The 23,776-nt window shown below is 40.3% G+C and overlaps 1 protein-coding gene across 5 annotated transcripts in view; it reads left to right on the forward strand.

The window, feature by feature from the left end:
- The window catches only part of fam184ab (family with sequence similarity 184 member Ab), a 176,219-nt gene that overhangs the window by 143,918 nt on the left and 8,525 nt on the right, over window positions 1-23,776 (forward strand). For 2 of the 5 annotated variants that reach the window (XM_039782367.1, XM_039782369.1), the window contains exons 17-21: window positions 1,494-1,678; window positions 5,833-5,979; window positions 16,732-16,858; window positions 18,631-18,735; window positions 20,290-20,546. In XM_039782367.1, coding sequence (XP_039638301.1) covers window positions 1,494-1,678; window positions 5,833-5,979; window positions 16,732-16,858; window positions 18,631-18,735; window positions 20,290-20,546 — 821 coding nt within the window. The remainder of the gene's footprint in view (window positions 1-1,493; window positions 1,679-5,832; window positions 5,980-16,731; window positions 16,859-18,630; window positions 18,736-20,289; window positions 20,547-23,776) is intronic. The other 3 variants (XM_039782368.1, XM_039782370.1, XM_039782371.1) reach the window with 2 other exon arrangements.

Consider the following 23,776-nt stretch of genomic DNA (forward strand, 5'->3'; position numbering starts at 1 on the left):
CCTTTACAAATCAAAGATCTAAGAGATGTCATCATAACACTTCTATCCAAGCCTTTTCTAAAGTTGCCCTCAAAGAGATATGTTGCTGATTTAAATACAGCTCTGTGTCATGGCAGTGTGGGCTGTGTTTTTAGATGAACACTGCCCACACAAAGATGGCACAGAGCTTGTTTAAAACCAGCAAAGTAATCCTTTAAGTATTAAAGTCAAGTGCAATACATATTATAATTCATACTGGAACCATACAGCGCATTCATGAGAACAGCAAGAGTGGCTTAGTCTACAGCATAGATTGTAATTTGTAATTGTCTACACATTGGTATTTATGAGGATTCATTGTTTGAGAGTCAATGACAATGAATATTACCATTCACTGTCAGTTTATTCATTAACACTCATTGTCAGTTTATCAGCATTTAACAGCCATTTTGCAACTTTGACTCATATAATTATTTAGTTTGTGCTGTCAATAAGAAACAGTAGTGTTTCAAACACTCTGCCCAAAAATGTGTTTAGTTTTAGTTCCAGTTTATTTGTTATACTGTCATAATACAAGTAGAGACAATAGTCAAAATCAGAACAATATACTGAGTTGCTATCTTATTATGTACTGTACACCCAGTGTAATCTAACGCAACAGCCTTCCACTAAAGCCTGTGTTTCTGAAGCTTATCATATTCAGTTTTTCAGTTGTTCAAACTGTCTCAGAAAGGTGTTGATTTTTTGTGATGCTGTTGAATTTTATGGATTATTTTAAAATGTTGTCCACCCACATTTACATAAAATAGAATACAGTACATGTACCAAGCAACCAAAACTATTTTAAGAAGCTTCACTAATAACTACAATGAATGTGTAACTGTGTGAATGTGATCAGGGGGTTCCTGCAAAAGAGAGGCTTCCTCTCAGTGAACTTTCCCTGAATAAATAAAGGTAAAAAATAAATAAATAAAAAACAATGCACATTGTTTACAATGTCACAAAGACAGATCACTTAAATGCATGGAGAAACATTTTTTGTCCACATAGCTATATTCATTGTCTCATCTGTTCAGTTTATTCTCTTGATAGTTTTACCTCATTAAGGTAAAGGTTTAAACATTTTAAGTTTACTCACAATGCCTCACAATTCTGTAAAAGCTGTACACATGTGTGTTGTCTTGCTATTTCAATTAATACAGGCCAATAATAAACGGAAAACATAATGCTTACAGCATGAATATGTTATATTATACACCAATTTTAACATTGAATCTCGATGCTGGATGATTTAACTTGGAGTAACTTAAATATATAAGACATGCAGTGCCTCTCAGTTCATGTAAAGATGACATCCCTGAGGTCTCAACTGATTGTTGCTGAGATAGAAATTGCTATGTCTTTGATTTTTGCTTTTCAAGAAGTAATTAAAAGCATTACTGGACGGATAACACTGTTGGATATTAACTCTTTAAACCGTGAAAATGGAAATTCATTTTATTTTCTTCTTCCAGGAGCGTGAGTTGTTGAGCCGGATCACTGAGCTCCAGGAGGAGGTCTCCAGGAGGAAGAACCACATCGCTCAGCTGGATCACCAGATCCACACGCTCAACGAGAATATCAGCACTCTGACTAAAGAGCTGGAGCTCAAGGGCAAGGAGGTGCTCAAGATCCGCAGCGAAGCCAATCAGCAGATCAGGTATGACTTAGCCTATATATCGAGGACGTTTCATTTACAGGATTGTTCAGGTGTAGTCTCGCATTGCCAGACCTTCCTCCACAGCGCCGCGGAGGAGGGTCTGGCTAGTCCACACAGCATTCCGGGATGGGAAAAGAAACGTGCTCTGGTTTATTGCCGTTTCTCTAAACCAATCACATCATCTTGGGCGGCGCTAAGCTCCAGACCCAATAAAAATGTGCCTCTGCAAAATAGCCTCGGGAAGGAATTTGTTTTGGTGGAACACGTGTACGTTAAAAAGTTGTTTTAGTCGTGCGACAGAAAACTCAGATTGGACAGATAGTCTAGCTAGCTATCTGGATTTACCCTGCAGAGATCTGAGGAACGGTTAACCATAGATAAATCCACCGGAGTTTAGAATTCCAACACAAAGAAAGGGGAAGGTAACGGACATCCGGCCAAAAATGCCGCTTTCTTTGTGTTGGCATTCTAAACTCCGGTCGATTCGGGAAACATCCTCCGAGCTAGAACCGACAATCAAATTATATTTATCTTTTTTTTTAGTAAAATTCTCATCACACACTCAAAGCCATTTTAAATCTAGAGCTCGCCTCCCTACGTGCACATGTTCCACCAAAACAAGTTCCTTCCCGAGGCTATTTTGCAGAGGCACCGTTGCTCCGTCCGGCGCTTAGCGCCGCCCAAGACGATTGTGATTGGTTTATAGAAATGCCAATAAACCACAGCACGTTTTTCTCCCATTCCAGATTGTTGTATGGATTAGCCAGACCTTCCTCCGCAGCGCTGTGGAGGAAGGTCTGGCAATGCGAGACTGGGTATGACTCAGCACTGAAATACGGGAACAATAGAATACTGAAATGAAAGCCTTGGTTCAAACTTTGGCTAATAGAGAGATTGATTGATGATAGACTCGATAGTAATACACTAATTTTGCTTTATTTATGTCAAGTTTAAGTTGCAATTGAAAGCACAGATTGATCTGAATAACCCTGCCATGTTGGTTCGTTAATGTGCCATCATTTATATTACAAATGTGACTTTTTCTTACTCTTCATATCCTTGTAAAAGCCAGTAGCTGCCAAACTGATCATTCTTTTTATTCATGTCTGATATAAGATGAGTCCTCTTTTCTGTGTTTCAGATTTTGTTGCTGAAATATTCATGGTCACACAGTTGGACTTTTTTAGCACTGTGTTCACAATGCATGATACGCTGTAACCTGGCAACCAAACTGCTGAATATTTTTCCATGATTTGAGAGTGGTGCTACTTAAGTTCCCTACTTTTCCTTTTCTTTGCCTGCATTTTGGCGATAAGCACTTCTGATGTGGTGGTGTTTTGAGTTTTAAGGACCATAAATGTAGGTTCCGAAGAAATACTTCAACATTTTGGGAAATACTCGTACGTGCTTTCTCTCCTAGAATCCGATGAGAAGATTGATACCACTCTTATGTCTGAGAGTGGTATCGATCTTCTCCTCTCACGCTCGGAAAGAAAGTGAATACAGTGATTCACCACCAAAATGCTGAACGATCATTTTAGGTGAATACAGTACAGTACAGAGTAGCAACACCAACAGCATTAATAACACATTATCACTGACATTTCAGGATAGCCTCGACACAGAAAACACACAGAAATGCCCACACTCAACTCTTTCTGCTCTCCCGTCATCAGTGCATGTTGGTAAATTTGACTTGTCTTATTATATTCGGATGACGATAGTTTCTGCAACCCTACTCTACTCCAGTCATCGTGAAAACACAGTGAGATGAAAGTGAGGGAAATAAAAGCCCCAAACCTCTCTCTCTCTCTCTCGACCAGTGTCAGGAGCCCATTGATTAGGAGATGTGAAGGTTATTTAGGGTAAAAGAAAAATGGAATCTATAATCATGTTGTCCCCTGCGGCATGTCATGAATTTTTTAAAGTGCTGTGTGGCTAATGTGGTCCAGCTGCTCATTAGATGGATAGTTGTGTGTGTTTGAAGTTTTCTCTTCATGTGTGTGTGTGTTTGATGACTGTGGGTGGGGGGGTTTTTTTTTTTTTTTTTTTTTTTTGTGGGGTGTGTTTTTTTTGTCTTGTTTTTTTTTTTTTTTTTTTTTTTTTTTTTTTTTTTTTTTTTTTTCTCTCTCTCTCTCTCTCTCTCTCTCTCTGTGCCGGCAGGCCCATGCGATGCACATTTCTCCCTCTGTTACGTAACTCCCACGTCTGAATCCTGGTCACAGGGATAAAAATAGGCAGATAAATAAATAAAGAGGAAGCAGAGAGAGATAAGATGTGTGCCCCTCAGGGAGAGTCGGCCCAGTCAGAGTGAGAGGGAGACAGACATCCATGTTTCTCCTTCATCCCTCACATCCCTTTCATCAGCCTTTTTCTACTCCTCATTTAATTATCATCTTTTATTCCCATTTCCCGTCATCCTCCTCTTTCTTCAGCTTCTTTCCTCCCGTAGCAAAGCCCTCAACATGTGCAGATTGAACATATTTAATAGAAAGAAGAATTTATTACACATGTGTGTATATGTTTTACTTTATGTTGTACATCAAGTATACATACATGTCATACCACATTTATGTTTTGTTGCACTTTCACGTTGTCTTAATGTGTTCTGCTATTATTTTGTGCAAACTCAAAAAAGTCACATTTCTATCTAATTTGTGCGATTATGTTCTAGGAATTAATTCTGCGCATCCATCTCCCTTTTCTATTATCTCACCAACGTTTCCTCTGTGGAACAATCCATTATGTTCACTTCTCCTGGGAGAGATGGGCAGAGAGAGGAGAGTCTGCAGGTCCTGATTAAGTCTTAAAGGGAAATGTCAACCGTTTAGAAATGTGTTTTATTCCTGAGCTGCCGAGGGCATTTCGGTCAGTGGTTTACTCTGGTCCTAAAGCTTGAAGCGTGATGTCACTGTTATGGCTTCGTTCAAACGGCTTCGTGAATAGGAAGGATTTAGTTTTACGTGTACAAATTGGTCTTTAGTCAAAAACATGACACGTAACAATAATGGTCTCAAACTTCAATTTAATACAGTTTGTACTTCAATAATTATTTTGTCGTGTGCATTATAAACTAACAAAGTGTCTTTATATACAAACACAAGCTACAGGTAAAGAAATCCTAGAAAGTACATTTACTGAAGTACTTAAAGGTCCCATGGCATGAAAGGTTTTTTAACATTAATGTGAGTTCCCCCAGCCTGCCTATGGTCCCCCAGTGGCTAGAAATGGTGATAGGTGTAAACCGAGCCCTGGGTATCCTGCTCTGCCTTTGAGAAAATGAAAGCTCAGATGGGCCGATCTGGAATATTCCCTTTATATGGCATCATAAGGGGAAAGGTTACCTCCCCTTTCTCTGCTTTACCCACCCAGAGAATTTGGCCCACCCATGAGAGAGAGAGAGACATCATGGCTTTCAAACAAACGAAGCATGGCAGTTGGTCAAGGCCACACCCCACCCTCCACCTTGCCCCCCCTCTCTCCTCCTCAATAGCTACAGACACAGAAATGGCACATCCTAAGGAAAGCTCATTGTGGGACTGGCTCTAGTGGCTGTAATTCTGCACCAAGACTGAATTTCGGGAAAGAGACTTCAGATACAGTATTAGGGGACCACTAAGGTCTATATAAAAGAGACTTCAGATACAGTATTAGGGGACCACTAAGGCCTATGATGCGTTGTTGTACATTAAAATGCTGTGTATGTTAATGCATCTGTAATAATAATATAATACATAATAATACAACACTGCACGGAGTAATTCTGCTGCCTAATGAGTACTTTTACTTTTGATATTTAGTCAATTTATCTGAAAATATTTCTGTACTTTTTATTAAGTAGGATTTATTTGTATTATAGTATTTTTTCATGATTGAGTTGCTACTTTTTACCTAAGTATAGGATCTGAATACCCCTTCACACCACTGCACAGTGTTGACTCTTTTATTGTCTATATCAGGACATTTCAGAGTGTATTATCGCTCTCATACCACAGCCAGTTGAGTTTGAATCGTCATCCATATTTTGTAGATTAGATTGTAGCCAGTTTAAGTTGCGGTTAAGTCTGTTTCACAAGAATCACATTTGAGGTGTCCTCTTAAGTGATATTAACAGACACTTAGAAACTCAACTGTCCGCTCTTCTCTCTCCTCAGGGCTCACGAACAAGAGTTGACAAAGAGGCACGAGAGGGAGCTCGCCGAAATGAGCGCCGTCCACAGCAGAGAGACGCAGAACATGCTGTCAGACTTCAACAAAGCCCAGGAAGTGCTCAAAGACAAGATCTCCGCCCTCCAGATACTGTACGTACACTCTGTTAACACAGCTATGCAACAATGGAGGTCTATAGCACAGAGGAATAACACTCATGTAATTCTGAACTCATCATTGCCTTGTGCACACAGGTCAACCTATTCGTCCTAGATAATGTAATTGTGTGTTGTCAAGGTGCCAAGAGCTTAAAGCAACAAAAAAGGTTTTCTCTGGGGAAAATAACAGACGTCGCATTCACATCTGCCTGAACACTCCTGGTTTCTACAGCTCTAACTCTTTTTTCCCCCCCACATCTTCTAAACTTCTAGTCCAGCAGACGGTCAATTATGGAAGTTGAACACTCTGCTTTTCTTTTTTTGTTCATACAATAACCTACTTACTGCATTATATAGACAATTAGGGCATATCTAAACACACTTACGTCTGTAAGCCATATAGGATCAGGGGCATCCGTGCAGACTATTTTCATTTTCGTATGCGTCAGGTGGAATGGAGGCGGCTGTGATAAATGATGTTCTTCCTCATCTAATCATATTGCTTGAGTCATACGTTATAAACAGCTGCAGCCGACCGTGCATGACGAAACTGGCTCGCCATCAAAGGCAGCACCAAGAGAGATTTATCGTCGCAAACCTCAATCTGTACCTGAGCTGCGTTCTTTTGGAAACAATGGATCTACATTTGCTAAACAAAGAAAAACACAAAAAGAAAAAAAAAAAATTAAAATACTCCATGAAATCAAAGATAGGAAAAGAGAAACACAAATGCCAGCGTTGTCTAGTGCTCCTGAATCCATATTCATGTGTCGTAATGGGCCTTTATGCACGCTCTCACATGGTTCTGCACTATGGAGTCTTTGATCTAAAAATACTCTGTCCAGACTGTTTGGCAAGTAAGGGTTTTTCAGACAACTGATTCCAACTTAAAATAACAAGATTTATATTAAAAGCTTTTATTTAATGAGTGAAATAATCCCAAGTTTCATACCCTGGATTTTCTACTGTCTGCAGTTCTGATGTCAATATGGCTGCGTCTCACACAGTAAACTGTAAGAACTGTCCGGTCTGCCATTTTGGTTTTCAAATGTAATGAGCAGAGCCTGCTGTGTTCATCTGTTGTGATTAGTTCATCTGTTCAGTCCAAACAGTGCCATCGTATTGCCCAGCTCACTGTTATCCTTACTGACGTATGAACCACAAGTGCAAGTTGATATTGAACCCACAGAGATGATTCAGTGTGTCATCACCCTTAAAGGAGACGAGCACAAAACAGAAACAGAAAACAACAAAGAAATCACTCCGCATTATCATAAAAATGTACTCCAAAAAATGCAGCAAATTGTATTGTGGCCTAATTCGGAATACAAAAGGTTTACATGAACCGTATCAAATTTGGAATATTGTCATATTCAGAAAAATAATGTAATATTAGTGTGCATGTAAAACATAGTTAATGTTGTTGCGGAGGTCATTAACACCAAAAAGAAGTACCACCAGTGTCACCTAACACCTGAAGACATTTTTGATGAACTACTAAAAACAAAATCATTATTTTTACAGTTGTTCAATTATGTAATTTTGTCTCCCCAAATGCTTAAATCTTAACATTCCATTTGTTATATTTTAATTTACATTCATATTGATTATCTAAATACAATCAAATGTGCCAATCTTTTGTCTGCAAAATATCAGACTCCATGTGTAGTTTGCGGGTAAAATGCAAACTCGTTAATTCCTCAACTTGTTATTAAACCCCTTAAATTCTCAGACATAACTTCACTGTTATCAGTGGTACAGAAAATACGGCCCTGGCTTTTGTAAACAATGGCTTCCCTATTAACCAGTTCCATTCTTCTGCCTTGTTGATTGGACTGGTTGGTGTCTGATTTTCTTCATTGCCTCAAATGTGGCATAATATGTAAGCTCCCTTTTACACCTGAACAGTTGAGTAGTGGAATGAATACATATTAAAATGTTAATTGTTTCTCTACATAGCACATCATTTGTGCATGAATTATATGTTATTACGGCGCGTGCCAGGCTAGCATTATCATTTGTTATTCCAGTCTTCCTGTAAAGGCCATTGTCAGTGGTTGGAAAATAGTAGACTCAAGAAAACCCTCAAAAAACATCAGAATTATTCCCCTTTAAATAAATTAGCTACAGTCTTAAAACATATTATTCTTATAAAATATTGAATTCAACTCTGATGGTACCATTAACAACAATATGGAAAACTAGAGTTCAACCCTCTTGGATGGTTGCCAAAATGTACTGTACAGTATGGAGTAACTTCAGTCTACATATCAAATATCCTCAGTTGAAGAACTTGCAGGGACCATAGGTAATGACTGTATAGACTCATGAAGTAAGGATCAAAGACATTAAGCTTAACAAGTAGTGATGCTGCGGGTCTAAGAAATGTATTTTATTACTGAATATGAAGAGGAAGATGTATATCATTGATGCCATGCAGAGAGGTACTGTAGGAAAGAGTGAAGTGTATGTGAAGTGAATGAACGCAAGAGAAAATCTGTGGGGGATGCAGTATGTTGATGTTGCAACTAGAGAGGATGAGGAGAAGAGTTTTCATGGGATGTGGCATGAATGACTGCAGACTCAGAGAGAGAGAGAAGAAGATGGCTGGAGAATGAAAAAAAGAAAGAAGTTGAAAGGTATATTTTTTTTTATGCCAGTGGGCAGTGGATGATGCCAAATGATGTAAACCAAACCTCGAGAGAAAGCTATACCGTTTCTGAGATAGACAGAAGACAACAGATGAAAAACTGAGTAAGATAAAGGAAGCCATGGATGGAAAACTCTGTTTGTGTGTGTGTGTGTGTGTGTGTGTGTGTGTGTGTGTGTGTGTGTGTGTGTGTGTGTGTGTGTGTGTGTGTGTGTGTGTGTGTGTGTTGTGCAGCGAGCTAGCATCCTCTTCAGAGCTGACCTCCTTTTAGTCTGACTCAGCTGAGGGCAAAGCGCCACCTGCTGGACCAAAGACGATGTACAACTAGAGCATGTTTTGGGCTGTTAGTACATTTACAAAGAATATTAAGACTCTTTGTTGCTGTAAACACAGTCATACACAATATCTGTACTTAAAGAGGGTCTCACGTACAATACTAGGACAATTAGATGTTGATACAATGAGAAAAAAACATGCAGTAAGTGTCAAGTTCTTACATATACTTAAGATTTTTGAAAACCCAACTCAAGGTCCACTTGCTAGCTTTTTCCCCGAGATTCCAACCTTATTTCACAGTCTTTCACAGAGGATGAAGTTTCCTTAGTTATCTTGGAGATGGATGCGCTGACATTTTAATGTGGTTTCATTTATTTTTTTAGGATTTCTCGTCCATGTTGGGTTAAAGTTAAGCATTCTTGATCTTGGTATTGTGGTTCTAGAGATGGCGATGTCAGGCGGTAGGGTGGTCGGTCCATCACTTTGGTCAAGACGGAAATAGCTCAACAACTATTGGATGGATTGCCATTAAAGTTAGTAAAAACATTAATTGTCTCCAGCGGATGAATCTTATTGACTTTGATGATCCCCTGATTTTTAATCTAGCGCCACCATGAGGTTGACCTGTATGGTTTTTTTGTGAAATGTCTTGGCAAATATCGGAAGGATTGCCATTAAATTTGGTTTAGACATCCATGTCCCCGTGTGGATAAATGGCAATTACTTTGGTGACACTTGACTGCTTTACAGTCTGCACAGTGAATTAAGTTTACAGACTAAACATGTCTACTTTCTGCTGTTTTCTGGGACAAATTTACTTCTATGGTCAGCAGTTTTTATTTTCTGGCACTTTCTTCACTTTACCCACGAAAGAGGCATTTCTGGGGCTGTCCCCGGAGATAATCCACTGTGTCTTCCATCTAATTAAATAAAACACAGATCTGTCTTAACCGCAAGCCCTGTCCCTTCCCTCCTAATTAATCACTGAGGTGACGGCAGCCTCGTCCCCTGTCTACAAATCCCTCTCCCTAAACAGCCTCTGAGATTGCTCCGCCATTTAAGTTCCATGAATAATTTAGCATTTTGTCCTGCGTCTGTGCCTCGTTGGTTGGTCCTGTGGGAGGAAGAATGTCTGTGGGTTACGGTTTGTGTTTGTTTGAGTTTTGGTCATCATGCAGCCTAGAGATGCGGTTTGTAGTCACATCTCATCAGCAATATTCCAGTATTTGTTAAAATCATACATCGGGACACATGAAACACAATTACAGTCAACACTTTAACAACAGTTCTGAAATCAGCGTGTAAGTAGTTAAATCTCACCAATAAACATTCACAAAATTAAAAAAGATCCACTGGATACCAAGCAAGAGCCTTTAAAAACACCTGAGCTGTTTGGTTCCATTTTAACCGAACCCTGGAGCATTGGGCCGGTTAGTCCGGTTCGTTTGAGGCAGTGTGAAAGCTCAGTTCAATCTCTGGTGCGGACCAAACAACCGAACTCTGGTCCGCTTGAAAACCGGGGGTCTCGGTTCGCTTCTAAGTGAACTAGACTTCGGTTCACTTCAGGTGGGAACGCGACCCGACCCAAATGCAGGAAGTGGACCAAAAACAGAGCATTTACTAGCCTGCAATTTCAAGATTTATATATGATTTAAAGCTATAGTGCGTAGTTTCTGTCGCCCCGATGAGGAATTCTAAGTAATCACAACAACACTGTCGGCGCGTCCACATGATACAAGCCTTCCGTTATAGCGCACGTGCCCTCCTCCATGCAGTTTCTAGTAGCCAAAGACGACACAGAGGATTAAAAAAACATGATGGACTCTTCAGAAGAAGTCATTCTCTCTCTCTCTCTATTACTCGCTTTATTTAAGCTGCTTAGATTGTTCGCCTTCTTCTAAAATATTATAAACACTAATGCAGAATCAGAAAACCCAAGACGTTTTAGATGTGGTGTCGCTCCAATATTTCTGAGACCAGAAGTGTCTGTCAGTATTCTGTCTAATAAATAAGCGACCGTTTTGACAGCTTGATTTTTGTTTACAGTGTTTGGTGCGTTTGACAAAGTGCAGTGTGAAAGCAAACCTAACCAAATAGAAAATGCGACAACATTGCAACTTCACCCCCAAATTGCACCGAGTCTACCGAACCATAGGTGTGAAAGCGCCCCTTAAACAGTAAAAATACCTATTTCTTCTCACATAGAGCAGACAGCAAAGTCCAAGAGCCGAAATCCATCATGACAAAGAAAGTGATGGATCAGTGTTGGAAATTTATGATGCTTAATGATCCTCTTTCTTGTGGTCTGTGGGCAATCTCGTGATAATGGAGTACAGTCCCAGCGCACAAATCACACAGCCCTTTAAAAGATGTAGCTGTCTCTGGCAGGTGTAGATAATACTGTGCTGCCTTTACACTCCTTATACAAACTGTGCATTATTGTTCAGGTTTGTGTTTTATAGGGCATACTGTATCAAAATGTGACTTTTCACAGCTTTCTTTCTTTTATCATCTTCTCTTCTTTTGTCTTTTACCAATATTTTCTTTGATAATTATCATCTACATTATAGTGCATAATGAGTTTTCTATTATAAGAACAGGGGAGAGTTCCTCTGACATTATTGTCCATTATTTATTAGATCCGTACATGTGACGTTTGGAACAGTAGTGTCTGTTCAATATCTCTTATCAGCTTAACCGTGCAGTGGATGGACGTGGAGTCCTCCCTGTAGAAAATGTTGAAGAAAATCTTTTTCGGAGGCTTGCATATAAGCTGAGCAACAGCAGGTGCATCTGTCCAAACCCTGAAAATATTCTCTTCATGTGATCGTAGACAAAACAAATACCCAAATAATACATGATGAATGCCATGGGTGGACACCGGACTCCATGACTCTCCAGCTGGGTGTAACAGAGTCCTCCTGCCCAGTGAAGGGTTGCTGATGCTGCAGCAGTCAGGCGTAAAATAGCTGGACACCAAACATTTGGTCTCAGTGTGCTCCTGCCCAGAGGACATTCAGCCGCAGTTCAACCAGCTAGTAAAAAGATATATATCTATATACCCGCTGGAACACGTTCTACAACAAGCAGAAAAATCCCCTCTGGATATTCGGATCCGATCATCAACTCCACTCGAGAAGATAATATTTGTCTTGACTCCATTTGAGGAGTTTGCTGAACAAATGGGCTCTCTGGAAGTGTTCGCCTCAGACCCTTCTGTCAGTGTATGATAGAGATTCTTGGCCAGCGTGACTGTTAAAGCCGTTGCTTTGCCCCCTCAGCGTCTCAGAACGGCACACAAGTTTAACTAATTCAGAAACAGGCAGGATGAAGCTCTGCATTCATTCATAATCCCACAATGTGCCACCTTCCCACAGAGGTGTGGGAGTGTTTATTAGTGCTTTAGAACATAATAGCGGCAAAACAATGAGAAAGGAGTGTTTTATTGCTCTCATTAGTGCTTTGTAATGTTCTCGCTGGCGCTCTCTTCATTTACTCTCTCGACCACCGCTGTGCTCTCTCTCCCTCTCTCTCCCTCCCTCTCTCTCTTTCTCTCTCTCTATCTGGCCATTTACCCGGGGGGGAGGGGCCGACTATGAACGGTGTGTTTACAAACAGAAAGCCATATTCGCTACATATTCTACCTTTAAAGACAATTACATTAAAACATCAGTAGCAAATCACTTGCAGGCGCTTCGCTTTCTGGTGTGGAGAAAAATCCACTCCGGCGCAGTATTTCTTAAAGGCAAAATACAGTATGTGTCAAAGCCTTTTGAATTAAATATTGTGGTGTTACGGAGACGTCCCAGCTTACAAATCAGAATCAGAATCAGCTTTATTGGCCAGGGCTGCATAGACAAACAAGGAATTTGACTCTGGCTAATCTTTCACTTAACCTATAAAGAATAAAAAACAGAAATGACAGTAAGAAATATAAAAAAAATACTGTTAAGTATACCGTATAACACTGCACTAGTATCTACAAATTTACAAAAAATATACAATAGCAATTGAAGAGAGGGAAGGAATGGTGCAATATCAGTATATAGATTTAAGATTTAAGTATACATATAAATATAAATATAGTGCAAGGCAGTTTGTTGCAATGGTCATATATTAATAACAACAGTGTAATTGTAAGATTGCAATAAACATGAGGTAGATGAGCAGAACAGTGTTTATTGGCTTTGTTCAGTGTAAGGGTGGGGGCTATTTGTGAGCGTTCAACAGAGTGACTGCTTGGGGAAAGAAGCTGTCTCTGTGTTGGCTGGTTTTGGCGAACAGTGCCCTGTATCGCCTACCAGAGGGAAGGAGGTTGAACAGTTTGGGACCAGGATGTGAGGGGTCTGCAGAGATTTTTGCTGCCCTTTTTCTGACCCTGGACCGGTACAGGTCCTGAATGGAGGGAAGGTCAGCTCCGATGATCCTCTCTGCAGCCCTAATTGTCCGTTGCAGTCTGGCCCTGTCCCGTTTGGTGGCTGACCGGAACCAGACAGTGATGGAGGTGCAGATGACAGACGATGGATGATGGCTGAGTAGAAAGTGGTCAGCAGCTCCTTAGGCAGATTAAACTTCCTTAGCTGTCGCAAGGAAGTATAACCTCTGCTGGGCCTTTTTCTTGTATCCTACCTAAAGAAAAAAATCTCATATAATCATTTAATTTTTTTTATTTTATTATTTTGAAAATGAGAATAATGATACAAAATGATCATTCCCTTCAGCCTTCAATATTGTAAATCATATCGCAATCGCAATATCAGTCCAAATAATCACAATGAGATATTTTCCACATATCGTGCAGCCCTAAAAAAAAAAAAAGATAAATGCAGCTTTAAAGGGCCCTTATCATTCACTTAAATATCATATCAAACCTTCATTGGCGTTGCTAATGTTGCTTCGTCTCTGCTGGATGTGTAAATAGACAACTGTTGGCCAAAACTTTATAAGGTGATAAAATGTCAGTGTTTACAGCTTTTTTCTGCAGCCCCCAAAATGATGTTAACGAGTTAAACGATGCAAATGATTGTACGTAACACAACAAGCACCCAACATGGAAGCTGTTCCCTTCTCTTTATTCCATGCCAAACACGTACTGTGCACTGCTTGAGCAGCGTAAGAGATCCTGATGCCCGGGCTGCAGAAAATGTCCGACACGCAGGAGAAACACAATGAATCGGCTATCAGAGGTGCACAGAAGGACCAGCACAGCGGCGGACAGTATATCTGATGAAAGTGCAGATCGGTGCGTCTCTGTATCACTGAGCAGGGCTCCTTTTCAGCAGCGGACATTCCTCAGAGAGACCGCAGTTTGTCGGGAAGACAAGCTGCCGTGATACCAGGCCTTGGCCAAAGTGTGACTGGCATAAATGTCACAAAGATCCCCCTCAGTGGCTTGCACTGAGGCAGTGTGGGAAGTGAAAGGCTTTTTAGCTCACTGTCACATCAGGTATTGGTAAATCCAGAAATAGGCACACAGCTAAACATGCAGAGAAACAGCTCTATAGCCAAAAAAACATGACATTTTGTAACTGAAGTCAGTGACTGTTTTGTGTTTTACTGAAACGTACTGAGCTTCCAGTGTTAAATTTGTTTTAATTTAAACTTGTATTTAGAGAGATACCCCACACTAAGTGCTCAGTTGACACTCTGTAAACAATTTATGTATCAAATTATGAGGTTGACACAATGATGTGATAAAAAGAAGTGGGCAACTGATGACTTGCATCATAGCTTGTGTATTGGTAACATTTAAAGACAAATTTCTGAAACTGAAAAAACCTTTCAAAGTGCAACGACATGCCGCCGTTGCCATATGGAGGCGTTTTTTTAAAGGCTTTTTGTTTAATTTCATTACAAAAAAAAAAAAAAGAGTCATTTTCCAGCCAACGGTGTCTCCTATGATTGGTTGTTTTTCGCTTCTTGAACGGGCTAATGCTAAATAATTATGCTCAGCGATCTTTAGCATGTGTTGCGTTTGGAAAAATGACACTGAATATGAGATGAATCGGAGGTTTTACACAAGTGGTGATTTCTCTGAGGGAGGCCGGTCGGAAAATAACAAAAATCCATTATAACGTTTTATGAAAGTTCTCATATCTCACAGAACAAAAACAACCTCCGGAGGAACTTTTTTTTTTTATTAATATTTGAACGTACAAAAGCCGTTTAATGGTTTTTGTGATGAGAAGATAAGAGGACAGGGAAGGGAAGGGACCGGGGACAATTACTGTTTTATTGATCAAAAGCTAATGAAAAAGCAAAGCCTATAAATCACTCATCTTTTTTACTCCCTGTAGTACATGCATTTATCTCTCTTACATCTCATACAGGGCTCCATCTAATACACACACACACACACACACACACACACACACACACACACACACACTACAAAGTGCACCTGGCTCTTACACCTTTTTCTATGTGTAATTGATGTTCAATTTTGCATATTTTACACCGATGAAACTGCACATATAACCTTGGTCTTTTCCCCCTTGTTAAGACTTTTTGAGTGTTGTCTTACATTTCTATTAATTAACGATTGTACAGTAGTGAAAGAAGTATTTAAATATTTTAGTTAATTAAAAATAAGACTCTGAAAATACTCCACAAGTTAAAGTCCTGCATTTAACCCATACTTAAGTAAAAGTATGTATGAGCAAAATGTACTTACAGTAAAGTATGAACAGTAAAAGTATTGATTGTGCAGTAAAATGTTCCCTGTCAGTGTTTTCCTGTTATATCTGATGTCTGTGGATTCATATTCCTGCTGCATTAATGTGTATGTTGCATTGCACTGCTGTAGATGTGTAAGGTTGTGCTCATTTGAACTCCTTTATATACTGTTGGGTAGTTTGATCTACAGCAATGCATCATATTCTATAAGATCATCATGTGTCACTGTCCTGTGAGAACCACGTATCTCCTGCATGTATTCCCCCTCTCTCTCTCCCCTTTCTTATGGAGGAAATATTTATTCATAATTCAAATTGAAAGTCCAAAGAGAAATTGAAAGTCCAGTCTGCTCCCCCTGCTGCTCATAAGGTGCCTCTGCACCCCTTTCGTTTCAGACCCTCCCACCAGCCTTTGGGCCACGCCTCCTCATTTACATTGACATGTGTCAAGTCCAAACGAAAAGGCAATGTTAAATGGAAATTCAAAAGCCAAATATTAAATCCAAATGAAAATCCAATGTTAAATTGAAATTCAAAAGCCAAATATTAAATGAAAATTAAAAACGAATGGTAAATTGAAATTCAAAAGCCAAATTTTAAATTCAAAAGACAAAGCCAAATGGAAAATTTAACAAAAAAAATAATATTTTTAATTTGATCTCGCTTTGTTTTCTCTTTGGACTTTCAATTTATCTTTGGACTTTCAATTTGAATTATGAATAAATATTTCCTCCATACTTTCTCACCTAGCTGTCCTATCAATTAAAGGCAGAAAAGCCCAAAAATAATCTTAACAAAAAACACATAAAGGAACACTTCATCCTTCAGTTTATCACAAACATTCAACATCAACAAACCTGGAGATACATTGTTTTCACTGGACAGGAAGGGGATGGAAAACTGTCATCTGTAAATTAACTAAAGCTGTCAGATAAATGTAGTGGAGTAAAAAGTACAATACTGATCTCTGAGATGTAGTGGAGTAGAAGTATAAAGTAGCATAAAATGGAAATTCTCAAGTAAAGTACCTCGAATTTGTAATTGAGTACAGTACTTAAATGTACTTTCATGTACTAAATGTAGATTTGTTCTACCACCGATCTCTGGTGCAGAATATTTATGGTTTTGTATTTTTCTATCTGACAGGCTGGAAGGAACAGAGGACAAGTTCAGGAACAGGGAGAGTCGCCCTGAGGACCTGCAGATCATCGCCGAGCTGAAGGACATGGTGTCTGAGAGAGAATCTCTCGTCAAAAAACTGGTGGTAGGCAATGTGTGTGATATAAAGAGGAGAAAAATGTGAAAAAGGAAAGTACTCCAGGTTCTGTTCATTTGAAGCGTTCAGATGCAGTAGCACAAGTTTCCGTTTCTCACAGATTGGATATACACAAACGGTGCGATTTTCGGGGGGGGTTGCTGTGTGGGATTTTCCCTTTTTCTGGTCTACATATCCCTTCCTCGCCAATAGACCATTATATTATACACCTAAAAAAGAAGTATTTTAAACTAAGTAAAGCGCTGTAACGTGAAAATCAGAGCGGCCGTTGCTGGTTGTATTTAGCTGCTCCGGAGCTCCGGTACGCCGGCTACCAGCGGCAGTTGTTTACCTGCCTATAGGTGACTGTAAGCCGGCTACAGGCACCGGCAGTCTTTTCAGGGGCCGTGGTAGTTGAGTTTAGCCAGAAAACGTGAGCGTCATGCGGCAATGAGAGTTAAGTTTAGGCAGCAAAACGACTAGTTAAAGGTCCTATGACATGCTGCTTTTTGGATTCTTTTATATAGACCTTAGTGGTCCCCTAATACTGTATCTGAAGTCTCTTTTATATAGACCTTAGTGGTCCCCTAATGCTGTATCTGAAGTCTCTTTCCCAAAATTCAGCCTTGGTGCAGAATTACAGCCACTAGAGCCAGTCCCACAATGAACAGTTATTAGGATGTAACATTTCTGTGTCTGTAGCTTTAAATGCTATTTAGGAGGAGAGAAGGGGGGGCAAGGTGGAGGGTGGGGGTGTGGCCTTGACCAACTGCCACTTTGCTCGTTTGAAAGCCATGATGTCTCCTCTCTCTCTCTCATGGGTGGGCCAAATTCTCTGGGCGGGTAAAGCAGAGAAAGGGGAGGTAACCTTGCTCCTTATGACCTCATAAGGAGAAGATTCCAGATCGGCCCATCTGAGCTTTCATTTTCTCAAAGGCAGAGCAGGATACCCAGGGCTCGGTTTACACCTATCACCATTTCTAGCCACTGGGGGACCGTAGGCAGGCTGGGGGAACGCATATTAATGTTAAAAAAACTCATAAAGTGACATTTTCATGCCATGGGACCTTTTAAGTTTTGGAAAAAGATTGTGGTTTGATTACCCCTCATGTTGTCCTCAGGTCAAATTTGACCCGTTCTCAAAACTTCTATATCAGAAATATGGGTTTCTGTTTAACCAAATTACTCAAAAAATTAAGTACAATTGCAAGTACTCGATTACTACTTTCATTGAATTGTGGCTATTCAATTTTATAGCATTGAATTGAATTGAAAATGGTTTCAAAACCGGACTAAACTTTGACATCGGAACGTCTGTGATTCTCCACCAACATACGTTCCTCTAACATTAGTCAAAATCATTCTTCATTTCAAAATTAGGTATAATCGCCTAGAAGTGAGATTTATTGACCATGAATTCCCAAAATATGTGTAAAACTATTGGTAATAAGTAAAAATAGCATCAAAAACATGGGAAAAAGTTTTTTTAAAAGTGTTAATTTTGTGCCTGGTCGACCAGAAGACAACACAAGGGTTAAACCAGCGCCAAAAAAACTCAATTTTTTATTTTGACGCGGAAGGACAACAAGTTCAACACTCAACACCGAGAAACGAACGAGCGTATCCTGGGTGAAAGTATTTTTTTTCGCCGTGAAGTGAACTCCGCTCTCCGCTCTCCGGCTTCGAAAGCGCTGTGTTGTATGTTGACACCGGCGTTGTGCTATTTCATTTTGAAACAGTTTCACAGTCCCCTGAGTCTTCCGTCAGCTTACATGGTTTTTCTGCTCCAGGACGATAAGAAGTTCTACCAGCTGGAGCTCGTCAACAGGGAGACCAACTTCAACAAAGTGTTCAACGCCAGTCCTAACGTAGGAGTTATCAACCCGCTGATTAAGGTAGGCCCTGATGTCCTGCAACACGCCACACACAGAGGCGCTCTGATCAGCCTGTCGCTTTCTTCTACTACCTCGCAAAGATGAGACCCGCTCCATCTCATTTCACATCCATCAGTGCTGATCGGTCAGAAGAACAGAGCTACTGTTGCAGTGGAACAGCCATAAATCATGACCACGGTGATTTTTTTTTTTTCAAACATCACTGTAAATCGCTGTCAACAAATGAGACCGCTTCGGGGAGATTGTCAGAGAGTGTTTTTCAGGGGGGGTTGAACGGCAACACGAAGAGAAGCTGTTTTACAGCAAATGACACGATCACGACGCTCCAGTGAAAAACTTTCAGAGTTTACAGTAAATGGCAGATGGTACAAAGGGCGATGGGAGGGAAAAAAAATCAATTTTAAAAGGTTTCTTCTCTTCAGTGCAAACAAAATCGCCCAAGGACCGCGAAAGAGGACAGGAAAAAACACAATTAAAGGAAATGTGGTAGGGTTTTTTCGGCACCACTGGTATGAAAAGGAGGCTAACATTCAGACATAACAATGTCTAATTTCTTTTTTTTTAAAGATGGTTTCTATGTGCTTTTATTACCTTTTTTATCATAGAGCATCTAGAGAATGGTAGAAAAAAGGGGGAGAGAGTGAGTGTGTGTGTGTGTGTGGGGTGACAGGAAGCAAAGCGCCGCTGGTTGAATTCAAACCGGGCCCAAGGTCTCATTTCTTTACAGCAATTAAACCGAAGTGTCACCGTTCAAACAGCGACTCAAATTCAGTGCACCGCCGAAATACAACACTAGATTAATTATGAATGCTCGTTAAAGTGAAATGGAAATGAAGTGAATCTCTTGAGGTAAAATGACCAAAATGGTGTGTTCATGCAGGATCCCATCGCTCATGATCAAAAGCTGTTTGAAAACAATTTTTTTTTAAATGTTTTCAGGGCCTTTTAAAAGCTCCCAGTGCTCCGGGAAATATTTCATTGCTCACAGTATGTCTGAGTTGAATGGTCCCCCGCTGCATGATAAGTATATAACTGTTGACGCCATCTCTCTCGGGTTCTATAACTTCCACTGTGTTTTGTTCTTGTCACATGTATTTTTACCCCCCACATATTTGTATATGTGTTGTGTGTGTTCACTGTGTGCTAGTCTTCCACCCACTTGGTCTTCCTGACTTTTTTAAATCTCCAGCTCTCCTTTGCTTTCCAAGCCATTTGTTAGTGCGAGATGTTTTCTGCTTCTTGACACATCTCTCCTCATCTGAACTTCCATTCTGCTCGGAGCGACTGCCGCTCTAAGACTGAGACTGAGTGATGCCGGTCTTCAGATTGATCCATTACCCCGTGCTTCGATCCGCTTTTAAATGGAGGATCGAGTTAGCACGCTGCTCTTTCCTGCCTCTCACTGGATGGACTGTTAGGGCTCTCCCTGTACTCCATCTTCCCTTTTTTTGCCTCCATTTCTTCCTATCTTTTATTATTATTTTCTTTCAAACTTCCCTTTTGCTCCTTTTTTGACCCCCGTGCCCCTCCCTTTTCTTTTCTTTTTCTGTGTAGCAAAAGAAAAAGAATGAGAAAACCGCAGCCAGCCGATTCAGCAGCTCTCCTAATGTCAGGGCTCTGGAGGCAGCAGGTATGGGCGTGGGCGTGGCAGGCTCAGGAAGTGGGCAGCCCCCCCAGCCCCCACCCCCGCCCCCGGCCCAGCCCAGCCGCCTAGAGCCCATCCCCAACTCCCCCCTCCACCACCTTGAACTCAACTCCAACAAACCTCTTCCCCCGCCGACCCCTCCCACCGAACCCAAGAAATATATGAGGTGAGACCTTTTCAGCCCCGACGGGCAGCAGCTGGTCCATCCACGCATCAATCATCCAATCACAGACCTCCGTTCAATTGAAACCAATTCTGCTGATTAAAGGGAGTTAGAAGCACTTTTAATGAGCTGACTCATAGCCTTAGAGTCAAATCTTGAATGTACACGGTATATTTTTTAGGCCTTGTGTTATCTCACAAAAGCCTCAGTGCTGAAAAACGCTGTTTCTGGCTTTGAAAAAGAAACAGTGGGACAATAACTGGTGTTTTTTTTTTTACATTTTCATCCCTTCCTGCCAAGTCTGGCCTTTCCATAAACCATAAGGAGCATGAAGTCATTGTCATCGCGAGCTGCAGAGTGTAAAATAGAAGCTTTCAAACACTCTAATGTGTTGTAATTGACCATTCGCTAATCGCCAGCTCCTTAAGTTACTGTCGCTACGCTTTTTATGCTCTTTCACAATGCAAATAACAATGTGTCACTGGGTCCTTAAAGTGATGTTTCGGAGTAATTTCACCCTAGGGTCCTTTGCACCATGACCTCGAGCCAAACACCCCCCAGAAGCTTTTTTCACCTGGGTCTAACATTGGGAGGTTAGCGTAGAGTAGCGTTAACATTACCCCACTAATAATGCCCGAAATGATACCAAAGGTCTACACTAGTATATATAGGTTATGCACTCATAAAACGATGGATTGGAAAGTTTGTGTACACCAGAAGTGTATGTAAATAACAGCCTGCTGGCTTCTGCTCTCTGCTGTTGTTGTTGCTGCTGTGGAGACGAGTGCTTAGGGACGTCTACAAATACAACAACCAAAAGAGATGCAACAAAAATATTTTTAATTTAACTTATTTTTAAGTAAGTGCTGTAGTATAACTAGCAGGAGACAAGTAATAATTGAGGTAAGTTTGGAGACATTACCTTATTTAATCATTAAATTAATAAATATTTTTGTTGCATCTCTTTGGTTGTTGTAATTTGTAAATGTCCCTAAGCACTCTTACTGCCGGTAGTAACAGCAGCAGCAGAGAGCAGAAGCCAGCAGGCAAGTGTTATTTACATAAACTTCTGGTGTACTTACAAATTTTACAATCCATCGTTTTATGAGTGCATAACCTATTTGTACTACTGTAGACGTTTGGTATCATTTCGGGCATTATTAGTGGGGTAATGTTAAGAGACACTTCGGATCCATTAGCCTCTGCGCTAAGCTATTCAGCTGATAACGCTACGCTACGCTAACGCTCCCAATGTTCGACCCAGGTGAAAAAAGCTTCTGGGGGGGTGTTTGGCTCGAGATCATGGTGCAAAGGACCCTAGGGTGAAATTACTCCGAACCATCACTTTAAGTACTTACATCTTAAAGGGACTTTAGTTAGACAACAAACCTCATCTAAGTGGACTTTTAACAGGAGTATGTCAGTTGTTACTGGTTACTAAACAGTGAGCCAAACAACTCAGAAATTAGTATTTAGAATAGTCATTTTTTTTTTTTTTTCTCAATCTGAAATGATGCTGTACACCAATGCCTTTAATGCCATTACGAACCAATGTGTACCTCTAGCTCACGACTTTAGCTGGGTTTGCTGGATTGTAAACTTCCCCAAATCAACTACAGATTAGGACAGAGACGCTAACGTTAGCCTGACATAGCAGCATCCAGCGCCGGCGGGGAAATACTACACAGTGGATGTTCTAGTCAGGAACAGGGTTTTTTTTTTTTTTATGTAAATTGTAACCCCACAAAATAATGTAAAACCCCCTGGCCTGGGAAGTAACGCTGCATTACTACTGTAGGTAGTAAGATCGTTAGCAGGACATGCTAACTTTTGCATCTTACAGTAGAGCAGATAAACACACTATTTAATGCGTTCTTTGCACTTTTGGTCTGTTGTTTTAAAAGAAACCTGTTTCCAAAGTCATATATATATATATATATATATATATATATATATATATATATATATATATGGAGTAATACTCCACTTCCTGTTTACGTTTTCTAAGCTATGATTGGACGATTGTGGACCCGACTGCATTTTCCTGCAGCACATTTAAACTGAGAGACATCAGCAGCACCACAGGTCTTTAAATAAAAGCGATTTAATATTTAGAAATTATCATTACACTCAGGACATTAACACAAGTGTCCCAACTGAAGCTTCAAAGAATGGCCTTGGAATGCAAAAGGGGCATGTTTTTATTTTTTTGTCCTTTCCACGTGTCCGTCTGTCTGAACATGCTAACCGTTGTGCATGCCGCCAGGTTTCCCATTTTCTGTTCGGGAAGTTATAAAACTTGCTGTTGCTATCTGTTGTGGCTTTTTGTTGTGCACTGTGTCATTTTGTGGTTCCTCATCCTGTCATCTTCATCTGAATTTCAGCATGTTGGCACACGCTGCACTTTTTTCTCCTCAACTCGAAAATGGGATTTTGTACAAAGTAAAATAAAAGTATTTTCTAATGTGAGTTTTAAAAGAAGAAGTTGTTGTCTTTTTCTATCGTGGACTGTCCCCTCTGTGTGTGGTGGTGTTTTATTTTGAAAACCAGCTTTACTTCTCAACTCTTATGGTCCAATAAATCCCTCTTGTTTCTTGATGGTTGGCTGTGATTGGTCGCTGTGGTGTGAACTGATATGACGATGAATTATGTAACATGCTTCTCACATGAATACATGCAGTTTGTGTATCGCATGCCGACGAGTGTGTTTTTAGGCGCTGGTATGTAGGTTTACAGCATGAGTGAGCGTGTGTGTGTGTGTGTGTGTGTGTGTGTGTGTGTGTGTGTGTGTGTGTGTGTGTGTGTGTGTGTGAGTGAGAGAGCATGTTTTTAGTTATTTTGAATCTATCTTGCTGCATGTTTTACCTGCTGTTTGTGTAAAGAATGAAATGTGGGGACTGCTTTGCAAAAGCTTTGGGACAAACCTGTTGTTATGGGAAGGCAGGAGCACCACCAGCAACACATACAGACACACACACACACACACACACACACACACACACACAAAGGAGCCCAGCATTGACAGTATGAGGTCAGATATTATAGATCTGCTTTGAAATGTTTTCAGACTCCATTAAACGATTTGTCTCTCCTCGCCCTGCACACTCTTTGTTCTTGACAAACATTTGTAATTAGACTGATCCCTCCGCCCTGACTCCAACACTGAGCAGCAATTTGTAAACCTGTCCTTTTTAAATCATTGGGTCCTTTAAGTATATATATCTTTAAGAGGA

Source organism: Perca fluviatilis, chromosome 18 (assembly GCF_010015445.1).
Source record: "Perca fluviatilis chromosome 18, GENO_Pfluv_1.0, whole genome shotgun sequence".
Lineage (NCBI taxonomy): Eukaryota > Metazoa > Chordata > Actinopteri > Perciformes > Percidae > Perca > Perca fluviatilis.